We start from the raw sequence: 12,238 nt of genomic DNA, 5'->3' as shown, positions 1-12,238 counted from the left end.
AGTTTCATCTGGAGCGACCTTGAATGAAACTGTGTGAAGAGTGCAGCCTCAAACATGGATACCATGACCACTAGCCGTTTCATGCAACGGAAAAGGGAAACTTCCCATTTGGTCAGAAGGGTCCAGGTTTGTTCAAATTTAAAGAACTTTGTCCTCCGTGAGGAACACCTTCTGACACGTGAAGTTTAATTAAGTTATCAACTCTGATTTAGAGGTATACCCTACAGAGCCCTCACACTCCTGAATTCCCATCTTGGCTTGAACTGGCTCAGGAATTTTACATTTGCTTGTTGTCCTATGGGGTGCCAAGAAGGCGTTCTAGTGGTTAAGAAGGCCTTGTAAGACCCTTGGTGGACTAGCCTACAGTGAACACCAGACCTGCCTCAGCCTGGGAAGCCCCAATTGGTCAGTAATGCAGAGGTATAAAATGGCAGTATCCGCTGAGTTAAAACCGTCAAACCAACACCCTCTCCCTCACCACCCCATTCTGTTAGACTAGTCTCCAATACCAGGACGTACTCTCCCCACTTTTACTGTACCTGAAACAGCCACACATGCAGAAACTGTTCTCTACTACGCAAGTATCTGTTTTGTCCCTGTCCAAGGCGATGCTACACCACTCGACAGCATAATTGTAGCTACCAAATCTGGTCTCTCCTCGAAGGAGATATGCAGCAAAAAGAAATACACTCTACACCAAAGGGCACTTAACTAAAAACTAGGGGTGGATCCACATAGTAGGGGAGGAGCTATCCACTCAGTTTGAGATTTAATATCTCTTTACTACAGTTACACCTACTTTACCACATTGTCGCAGTGTCCTCCAATGACAGGAGTGACAAAAATATATTTTGTTTATCAAACTAATTTATGCATTGAGTACTTACTTTCATTTAGACATGGTGTTTGGGTCAAAATATTGTTACCCACCCCTAGCACAAAATTTGGCCCCGATAACTGAATACTCTATCTGTTGTGTGGCCAGAGCATAGAGGATTTATGTAAATATAGTAATCCTTGCGTACGACCAATATCCTCACAGTGCTTTATAACATGCACAAGAGGATGGCCAGCATCAAACCAAACCATTGAGAGATGGATTAGAGCCAAGATCCAACAGGATTCTATCTCAGACGGAACTGATGTCCAATAACATTACAGCCCACCAGATCTGTGAGCACCTTCAGTGAAATGCAGCATGGATCCTCAGTTCAACAGTTGAGAGGGCAGCAACATGGTCCTCCATCTATACTTTTACAAAATTGTACTAGTTCAATGTTCTTATATACAAAGAAACTAGTTTTGGACAAAGTTTCACATACAGCTTTGTCTGAGCATAGGGGAAGCTTTGGAACATCCCCAAGGTTAAGCAGTGCCCCAAAAAAATGGAAGAAAAAGAAATGAGACTCCATTTAGTGGATATTTCAAGCTTACCCATTTTTCTGCTGTTTTAAGGTTGAACGTTGTTTGGTTATTTCAGTGCTATCCTATGGCCATTGTTATTTAAAATGATAAATAAAAAATAATGAGGAGCTATTGGAGGAGTATAGCAGGGGACAAGCTTTGAATGCCAACAGTTTTACAGTTAGGAATTAGTACCTACTCCTGCACGGACCCCCTTTATACCCCAAGGTTTGCAGGGACCTCCAAATGGAAGAGAAATGGATTTATATCAATACATAAAAATCCTCTTATTTCATGTATATTATTCAGCAAAGTAATAGACAACCATCAAATAATGTCTTTACTTGTTCTTTAAAAAAAAAGAATACACAAGTCCTTTTTTTTCCCCCTTTTTTAACACATCACGATTGCTATTTTTCTCAGCACTGCTTACATTTCATGTGCTTGTAACTAGGGTCAGAGGACCTATGACGCTCTTTTTTTCACAGGGCGCACAGACATGCAGCAGATTAAAGTGGGTGTGTCTGCTGCTTTTACATTTCTGGTTTCTGCATTCTAAAGTCATATTGAAGCTTTGCCAACTCTTCTGGTAATATGTGTAAGCAAGTTTGAAGTGGTAATGACTAGGTACACGTGTAGACAATACAAGAATACAAGCAACTAAAAGGTTTACAAAGCGAGACAACTGAGTTCATAGTCAATTTCTTTTTGTTAAATTATGTATTTATCTTTCCTTTGATGCCATTTGAATAATTTTCACATGGAAAGAAAGTGCAGACAGATACAGCTCTTTGTAATAAATAATTCCCCTTTAAAGGGAACCTTTTTACATGCTACTTTAGTATTTTAAACTATAGCACTTTAGCGAGAAAAAAAAAAGGTGTATAACTAGCGATAGTTGTACCTATAACTTTGAAAACACTGTACTGACTTTGACTTTAAGACTAAGGCCACGTATCAAATATATACACTTTAATGTTTGAATTATTTACACAGTGAGCCTTCAATGGCTTAACACAGTTTCCAAATGCAAGGTATCTGGCAATCATAGATCACAGCTTCCACATTTCAGACAAACCAATGTTTTAAATACATAAACTGATATTGCAGCAGTTTTTACAAAAAACAGCAAGTCAATTGTTTATCAGTCCCAATAGAAAATAAATATTGGTCAGCTGTACATTAACCCTACATATAAATATACCAAGGTTAACCAATCATTCCCATTTGTGTGAAACGGAATTACTGTGTTTAACCCTAGTACATGCTGATAAAAGTAAGCAGATTATTTGAACATTCTCCAACAGACAAGATACTGCCCCCCAGGGAAATCACTGGTCTTTAGATCCAATAACATGTAGGCTATTTTATAGCAGACACAGATCTAGTCCTTTTTTTAAACATACAGTTTGCATTAAATGTCAGGTTTTAAACATTTACTTTCCGCCCACCCACCCGTTTATGGACATCATCTACTTCTATCTCCTTGCAAGGTCAGGTTAAGAAATTAAAACTGCGCTTATCTATTCAGCAATTTTTGCAGAAATGCACACATGACCCTAACAGTGAAAGTTAAATGTATTAAAAAAAAATAAAATTGGAAACCAGGGAAAAAATATTTTGGGACATGGGAATTTGTTCACTGCAAATATTTTGTTTGGTTGGTCATATTAAATAAAAGGATATTAAAAAATGGGAGTACAAAATTTAGCACAGGCAAAAATGAATGAAATACTATATGTTGCAGCCCCATGCCACTCTTTTAGATGTGTGAATTAGGAGTTACACAAATTTTACAATGAGGAATATGGCTTAATAAGTTCAGAAAGACAGAGGGCATACTTCACCAAATGGACTTTGTGCATAAAGAGATATGTAACTGTTTCATCATTACAAAACTGGGTCCAAAGAAAGCAAAGATAATATATTAACAAAGGTCAATAGGAAATAAACATTCTTAAAGCCTTAGTATTGTCCGATTGTAACCAGTGTTCCCCATACTATACAGAAAAGGTCTGCTCAATTAATCCAGACATGTAGGATAACAGGTCCGATGTCCACCCTGCAGTCAAGACGAATACATAACACAATGAAGCAATATTAATTTCATTGAGAGCAACAGTGGACTTGTTTTAAAGAACCAACAATCACACGTGAATCAGCAGGTAGTGCTTTTGATGTACAACAGGCATGGGTGCAAAGAGTTTGCAAAAATTGGATATTTTAATATGTACAAGAGTATAGACTTGCAAAACACTTATCATATAGGCCATTGTACAGTAGCTGCAGTTTTTAAACCGTACCAGTTGAGACAAGGCTTTACTTTGTGCACAGATCCTGCGACCATGGAGATCTCTAGGGAATAGCTGAAAAGGGTACTGGGAAGAAGAGGAGGGGGGGAGGGATTCTCTACATAAAAATACAGCTCTTACATGTGTCTGATGACTTCGGAAAAAGAACAACTTTGCTGGAATCTGGGACTGCAACATATAGTTCATCAATGTTTTAGTGGCCCTACTGGCAGCAAAGATTTAATGGCGCCAAACGGAGTTTTTGAAATGAAGGCAGTGTATTAAGTTTTATTTCACAAGACCGATTTTCTTTGCTTCTGTTTCATATATTAGCAACCGCCACATTTTTACTATGAATACTTCTGCTTCTTCATCAAGCACCTGTAAGAAACAAAAGACTTGTATCAGTGGAAGTAGAATTGTAAAATGTCTACTGCAGAACACTTGCTTATAGTAAACACTTAATGCTGTCATGCAAACAAATCTGGACCATGTGGTTCCAGAAGTCTTTGGAAGTCTTGAAACAGACACAATCCAGCAAAAACTATGGACCAGTAACTGAAAAACATTGTCCGATTGGCTTATTAAAAACTTTTGTAGGTTCTGACTATACACTGATTGTCACCTTATAACAGCTTGTACACGCACCTTCAATCATCACCTTACCAGAAGACATCATACTAACATTTATTTAACAGACTAGTCACCAATTGACACAGTGATTGGACTATTAGAAATGCCATAAAATGTATTCCTACTTAGAGACGCTACACATTTATAAAAGAAAACTTAGTATAAAGTTGATAAACAAGTTACTAGATGACACATATCCTTCCTAGTCAACACGAAGTGTGTGAGTAGAATCACCATGTTGATTTTTGTTTTCCACTTCAGATCACGGGACTTACCATTAAAAACTTTCTGCAATGTAGCAACACACCTGGAGGACTTTCCTACCAAAAGCAGCTTCTGCCAAGAGAGTAACTGCCATCTTGCAGAACTTTGAAAAAGAATGCAGAGATGGCCAGGTGATCTGAAATATCAACCACAAAAGCCAGCCTTGATGAGGAGATGATGGTGTTTGGTGGTGCGGTTTATTCCAAGAATATCCAGTATACAATACTGATCACCTAAGGATCAGAAGCTAGTTCTAGAACTCTTCCTGCTTGCAGGGTCATTCATGATCTTTTCCAGGTTAGACCCAGGGTCATTCGTGAAGGTGGTACAAGAACTTTCCCATTGTGTTAGCCACAGCACAGAATTTTAGCTACAGGACCCTTGCCACCACAGACTTTGTAGCTTTCAAGTCTGCGTCTTCAGTGTAGAACAGCACATCCTGGATATAGGAAGCCAGCTGCATATGCCACTCTGGATGTGCTATACAGCAACCCTACCAACAGTTGCTCAACTCACTTGAAGAGCACCTCAACAAGTGATGAAAGATGGCGAAAGAGCAGAACACAGAGTTGGGAAAAAAAGATTTGGAGAAGGCATTGTAGCCTTTTGCCTGAGTGATGCCTAAAGGATGTTATGCTTGGGTTAATAAATTTGGTTCTCTTAGATAGTTGCAAGACTGATGGGCTGCAGCTGCAGAGGTCTACCATATATGCTAGTCACAATGGGAGAAGAGACATAGGGCCCTAAAGGCATCACAAAGCACAAAATATGTTTGTTTGGATCTACTCAGTCTCTTGATACCAAATCATTAAAATAACTGATCCAGGTAGAAAGCAGCTGGTTCTTTTGTTTACTAAATAGGGAAAGCAGAGAAAGGTCCTGATCTGTAGGCTCCTGGATCTCAGAACCAAAAGAAAAATTCTAGGCAGTAGTTGGACCTAGTCACTGGAAAAGATTTATATTCAGTATCATCCTTATCCTAATATACCTACCTCCATTAAGAGGAATTTCACCACTGTGTCCTAAATACTCCATAGTTTAACTGGAGGGGAAGAAGTGTGCATGGGCTTTGAAAAGGGAAAGTCAAGGAGGTCCACGACTATTTGCAACAAGTCCACAACAGAAGGACTCTGGGATCTGGCCTATGTGGATTTCCAAATACATTTTCTGTACCCACAAGAATTCAGAATGCAGGAAAAACAGCCCATTGGCTTAGCTAGAGTTTGGACCCCTCTGTGCGCTGGCAGAGTGGTCTCTTCCCCAGGATAGAGCGGAATTCTGAGGCTGCTAGACAGTCCTGCAAATCTAAAATTACATCTGTGTCCCCTACTGCAGTTGGAGAAATAGGATTTAAACAGGAAAAACATATAAAACTTTAACTCACCATAGCAACATCATCCAGTATGCTTTGAGGTGAACTATGAGCCATTACCTAGCATACAAGAAGAATAAAACGGTCAGAACAGAATAACCTTTAAAAAGACATTGGCTGCTAGTGCTAGATATTTGAGCCTGCTCCATTTAATAATGAGCAGTCTCGGGAGATGTAGAACACATTTTATTATGACTATTGCTTATGCTAAAGCAGATTTAAACAACTGGGTTCTCCAGATGCCCTGCTCTACATGGATGAAGAGCAAAGATGCAAGTGTATAAGTTGATTGCTTTTTTTTTTAGTTAACACATCAGAGTTAAATAAATTCTGTACATATTTATAAAATATTTACCTTTGAACACACAAAATCAACTAGTGTGGCTTCTTCTTCTCCAATATACTCTATAATCTTCTTGTTGATCCATGGTCTAATTCTTCGTTCCATTAATGTCTGAAGGAAATAAAATAAATGATATTGATTGGCAAACACCAGATCTAGTCTACATATAATCTAAGTAGTAATCATTAGCAGTATAATTATAAAGATCGAATCTGCACAAATTTTCTGGTATTTTAATCCAAAGAGTCAATTAAGGTTAATGATTTATCACCATTTTACTTATATAATTAAAATATCATAAATGTTTCATGTGGTTGGCTCAAAAGACCCTTGAGTGTTAAATGAAACTTTTCAAAACTTAAAATCTTTGTTTTTATTTATTCTGATCAGTCTAGTATATAAAAATATATTGCTACACTTGTGGTATTGGTTCACCAATAAGTGGTTGAGAATTCTAGTAACATCAGTGGCGCTGACAGATAAGCCACAAATGATGCAATAATGTGTCTTGCTAATTAAGATATAAATTACAAAAATCATCCACAAAAGTATCTGAAGCTTTCATGAGCCTATTAGAAATAGTTATTTTAGATAGGGCACTTTTGTTTCTATGCACATTAACCACCCCAGTACACCTGAAAGGCTGCCCCATCCAAGAGGGTATAAGTGTGAAAAATTATGTCTGTATAATTTTCATCATTCACAGAACCAATGTGCCTGAATTACAGTATTCATCTGGCCATGATGAATGCAATCCCAACAGCCAAGAGTAACATTTGTCCAGTTTGCGCGTACACAGTGGGTGGCCAAATTGGATCAGAGCCATCAGTTTGGTAGTTGGGCCAGGTGGCCAAACCATGCTGGCTGGCAAGTGCAGTTGGAAGGTGACCGCTGCACACAGGCCAATAGCATTCACCTTCTCAACGGATATATGGCTGATAATATAATCAGAATATTGTTAAGCTTATTTTGGGGTTACACATGCCCAATAACACATGTATGGGCACATTTACAGAATATGGCAAATACCACAAACAATATCTAAGTAGAGGACAAAGTTGTATACAATGGAAAACAATTCCTGGCATGGAAGACTTTATATATCTCTCAACAAAATAAAAATTGCTTCATAAAATGAAGCAATATCTCAGAACTTGGAGTCATTATTCTATTGAAATCTGTGGATTCCAAACTATTGATTAATCAGCAGGGCAGCTCCAACTGAAATATATACAGAGAATACTAGTTTTCTGTAAAACATAGCCGATGTCTGTGTTCATAGGGGAAGTCCACTTTTAAACAACCTCTTTTCTTTATATTCAGTCCCTGGGACTCCCAACTGTTATCTGAATAGATGGATGCTGAACTGGGGGTCTCCACAGGCCCATACCAATTCAGCCGGCCAGGAAAGAACTAGGAACTGAATGCAGGACCTGATTTAAAAAAAATAAACTGGAGTGTAATCATCCATTGAGGAAGTAAATGCAACACAACTCATAATTGACTGAATTGGTATGGATGGCATTGCCCTGTTGTAAATAAAGCCTCACCATAAACACAATAGTCCATCTTCTAGCTTCTGGAAACTATGGTGATCCCCAGGGAAGTTAACTAACCCCACTGAATTGCTACATGAGCAGGTGATACCAAGGGTGATGAAAGGGGGTAGAGGCGAGCAACCCTAGCAGAATGAGTTATACCCCATGGTTTTGGGTCACCAAAAGCATACTTGTAAATGGAGTAAGTATTCCCTTTCAGTCATACCTCATGCAAAGAAATAGACATCTGGCAATCAAGCCTAAGTGCTTCTGACCGCAAGAGAAATGCAGATGCATTCTGAGAACAATCTATGCAACTGCATCCTAGAATATCAATACCAATATCAACCTGCGCTGTTAAGGAATGAGACCCTGGTGTTTACCTAACATGAGCACATTCACCACCCTGGAGAGCCCAGGGTCCTCTGCCTCATTTTGTTTGCAAAATATAGGTCAGGCCAAGTAGTTTAATTTGAACAAACTACAACTGTAAGTTATACATTTCCACTGTAGTTTGAACACAATTGTAAATGAAAAGTTACGATGTTGGATGATTCATAATTTCTACATAAATGGCAATATTTCAGTTGTTCAAAAATCCTATCCTTCAGTATATACTTTTTCACACAAAGTTTGGTCATGCAGATTTCCAGTTTAAGTAGATAAAAACAATAAAAGGCACTCACAGTATCTACAATGGACCAGTCTAAAGGATAAGCAAAAAGCTCTGGTTTAGCTGTGGGTATTTTCTCAATAAGACTCTTGATATGTTTGCGTTTCTCTTCTGTGTTCACATTATTTTTGGCTGAGGCTTTGTCATCATCGCCATAATCCAGTGGCACCAGTTTCCTTTTCCGAGGCACCTCGTCACTATCTTCGTCCTCAAATTTATTAAAAACACTATCTACTGGCAACTTCTTCCTCTTTGCAACACTTGTTTGGCTTGGACTACTGGAGGCTCCTAGAACATAGAACAGAATTATGAAATGGATTGCAAACATTAAGTGTAATGATGAATGATCTGCCTACCCCCAAACCATATGAAGCCCATTCCTTTTGTAACTCGCATAATTAATAAACATTTACTAAAGTGTTGCTTCTGCCTTCAGAAACATGGCATTGTTCATCTAGTCACAAACTGTTAAGCAACACCATAATATACTGAACAGAAAAACATTTTGGGCTAAAGAACATATATAATAATAGCTATTCCCCAGCTGTAGCAGAAAAACTTCAAACTAACCTAATTTGAGGCTAAGACCTATTTTTGGCCTGAACTCCTCCTGTGGTTGTTGCTCTGGTGAATTCTCATGTGGAATGATAATCCCACAGGGAGACTCATCACCAGGAGAATTGGGGGTTGCGTGACCACTACCAGATGAAACAGATGGGGCAGAGCTAATAGGCCGCATGGTCGGCTTAAGACAGGGCTTTGGTTCAGGCTCTTCCTCCTCCTCAATTGGTATTTCAATTTTCTCTTCTTTCATGGGTTTCACCTCCTCCTCTTCCTCAGATTCTGGTTGTGGTTTAAGTTGTGGTGGTTGTCGACGCCTTTCTGCCTCTTGTTCCATCTGTATTTAAAAAAAAATAATGAATACATGTTTTCTTAAGTCACTTTATAGATACATAGAATTAAGCATATGAAATTTTAGATTTCAATTGCTGAAGCTCCGCACACAAATCTCAGATTAAGGTTAACTTCAATGACCATGTCATCCAAATATTTTCTGCCTTCACAGCCTACTTAAGTTCACTTTAATCCTTCAATGCAGACTTTGCACATTTCTCTCTACATATTTGCCAGGAACAACATTATTTACATTACCAACATACATTTTAAACAGTGTTTCAGAACAGATAGGTCTTACTTTTGGTACCATGGAAAGAGAAATGCACCCTTTCATCCATGTGGGACACTGTGGTATAGAGCTGCAGTACAGGAGCTTGGGCACTTAAAATCTCCCTCACAAAATGTTCAAGATCACACGCCTCTATTCCCTCATAGTCTGCCAGGGCCAGTGTCTGCCAAAGCAGTGCACTATTTTCTGTTTTTTTAAAACATTTTATTATGGAATTTTTCAATTTTTAAACAGTATACAGAGTAAATTACACTGAACAATCAACAAAAATTGCGCGATTAAGAAATAACAATAACAAGAACAATGAAAGTAAAGACAAAGAAAAGAAAGCAGGGGACGGGGGGAATAGACCTTGTTAACATGGTAAGAGGGGGTAAAAAGGAGGCATCTGGCATGGCGTCTAGGTGTACAGTAGGTACTTCGCGTGTGGTGGATGACCGGTATAAAATAAATAAATTAAAAAAAAACCATCAGTTTCAGCACTGATCGGGTCTTGGGTGTTTTGTTCCAAAGGAGGTGAACCAAGGGTTCCAGATTGTCAACAGTGAATTATAATGCTTGCAATATATTCACAGCTGTAGGTCTGCCATACACTATTAGTCACTTCAGCAGCGTGGGGGGGGGTTCCGATTTTTTCCAGCTTGCAGCTACTGCACATTTGGCAGTATTGTGTATATGGTCCATAAGCGCCATTGTAGGTTTATTACTATCTGGTATGGGTCTGTGTAGTAAAGAGTAGGAGGGGCAGGGGGAAGTTGTATTGAGACGACTCTATAGACCAGATTGTAAATTCTCCACCAGAATCCCACAACCATGAGGCAGGACCACCAAATATGTTGAAATGAGCCCTCTTGCCACATGATCTCCAGCACAAGCTAGAGGAATCAGGATATATGGCTTTTAGACAGGTGGGAACCAAATACCATATATATAGGAGTTTATACGAGTTCTCTTTGGTTTGTACACAGATAGAGCTCCTGGCGACTTGTGGCTAGGTCAGTGGAGGGTTTATTCAAGGTTTAATCTTCCGTGGAAAGGATCATAGAAATGGACACAACTTTGAAAGTATGAAACCCGTATGAAACAGTTCTTCAGTCCTGCGAGGTATCAGACCGAATTTTCCTTTCAGGAGGAAGGTGAAGTTGTAGTAGATTATGTTGCAGAGATGTCCACGTGTCTGGACAAGGATTGCAACAGGAAACAAAGCATTTAGTTCGACAGAACATCAAGTCAGAACTTCCAGACAATTTACTGATCAAAAACAAGAGGAAAGTTTCCTTCTCCTCAGCTGGAAGACCTGTTTTGTAAAGCACGAACCAAACCTGATTGTCGGTGTCAAGTCTCATGTAGTCAGTTTATTCTCTCCCTAACAAGGAGACAGCAAAATGGATGTATCCACTTGGGTTGCTGTTCCCATAGCATGCCTAAGACCACTACCATTCCGATGCCAAACTCTGCTACCTTAATAGACAGCACAGATAGGAAAATTGAAGCCAATCTTAAGTCCGCTTACATGGCAGCAGGAGACTCCCCTAGATCCATCTTAGCTTTGGCTTGGTTCAATAAGGCAGTCAAGATGTGGTCTGAGCAATTGCAATCTGGCATACGCTGATCAGATTTGCTATCTTTGGCTGAGCATATCATTGGGGCCTCAGAATATCTATAATCGGGGCTTATTGGGACTAGGATTTCAAACTAGTCTAGGGACAAAATGACCTCTGGCTTAGGGTCAGGGAGGTGGAGGAGTCCAAAAGAACTCTGGAGTAATTATTTACCAGGCTTCAGGGGAAAGAGTTCCTTTATACCCATTAATGCCCCCAGATCTAAGAGACCTAGGTTTTTTTCTTGGCTGCCCAAGAAAAAGACTTGGGCAGCTAAGCATCAAGCTCACAAGACTTCAAACTGTCAGCATTACCAGTAGTGGGAGCCCATCTGTTTCGCTGTGAGGAATCATAAGCCAGATTACAACATAGATCTCCTGAAGCACCCATCAAAATATTTTTATTTTTTACTACCAGTCTTCCTGGAGACAAAATCCTTGATAAGAGGGGATTGGACTTTCTCAAACTTCTTCTTGTTCCAGTAACCTGATTGATCATTTAAACCTATACTGAACACAAAATCCCTAAACCAGGGATTTGTTTTAAGGAGCCTTGACAGTGCAGGTTTTCCAGGACACACGTGAGATTATTCGTACCACCTGTGGATCTTTTAAAGCAAGTCAGTCAGTAATGACTACACTTGTGCTCTAGCAAGAGGATATGGAAGACAGGGATCCCTGAGGACTGGAATAGAGAAACACTGTCCTATACATCCAGCTTTAGATAGATAGGTTCAAAATGGAGTCCTTGAGGTCTGTCATCCAACATTAAACACTTCATTGGAATTAGATGATCAACAAGTACATATGGAAGTGATGTTTGGGTGTCCACATACTTTTGACCATGTATTGTATCTCCTGGTGTGAGAAGAGGTTTCAAACCACCGCTTTCAGTTGGCCCGTTAACTTCTGTTTTGCATGAGGGTCTGGACAG

The 12,238-nt window shown here is 39.3% G+C and overlaps 1 protein-coding gene across 6 annotated transcripts in view; it reads right to left on the bottom strand.

Moving 5' to 3' along the window:
• Window positions 1-2,361: 2,361 nt before the first annotated feature.
• Window positions 2,362-12,238, bottom strand: part of RBM25 (RNA binding motif protein 25) — a 38,904-nt gene continuing 29,027 nt past the window's right edge. For all 6 annotated transcript variants that reach the window (XM_075193350.1, XM_075193348.1, XM_075193351.1 and 3 more), the window contains 5 exons: window positions 9,089-9,416; window positions 8,532-8,806; window positions 6,320-6,418; window positions 5,977-6,024; window positions 2,362-4,076 (listed from right to left, as the gene is read on the bottom strand). In XM_075193350.1, the coding sequence (XP_075049451.1) occupies window positions 3,984-4,076; window positions 5,977-6,024; window positions 6,320-6,418; window positions 8,532-8,806; window positions 9,089-9,416 (843 nt within the window). In that variant the 3' untranslated portion in view covers window positions 2,362-3,983. The remainder of the gene's footprint in view (window positions 4,077-5,976; window positions 6,025-6,319; window positions 6,419-8,531; window positions 8,807-9,088; window positions 9,417-12,238) is intronic.

Source organism: Mixophyes fleayi, chromosome 12 (genome assembly GCF_038048845.1).
Source record: "Mixophyes fleayi isolate aMixFle1 chromosome 12, aMixFle1.hap1, whole genome shotgun sequence".
In the NCBI taxonomy this organism is placed as follows: Eukaryota; Metazoa; Chordata; class Amphibia; order Anura; family Limnodynastidae; genus Mixophyes; species Mixophyes fleayi.
The sequence above is the reverse complement of the archived record's forward strand: the minus strand, read 5'-3'. Positions and strand labels throughout refer to the sequence as shown.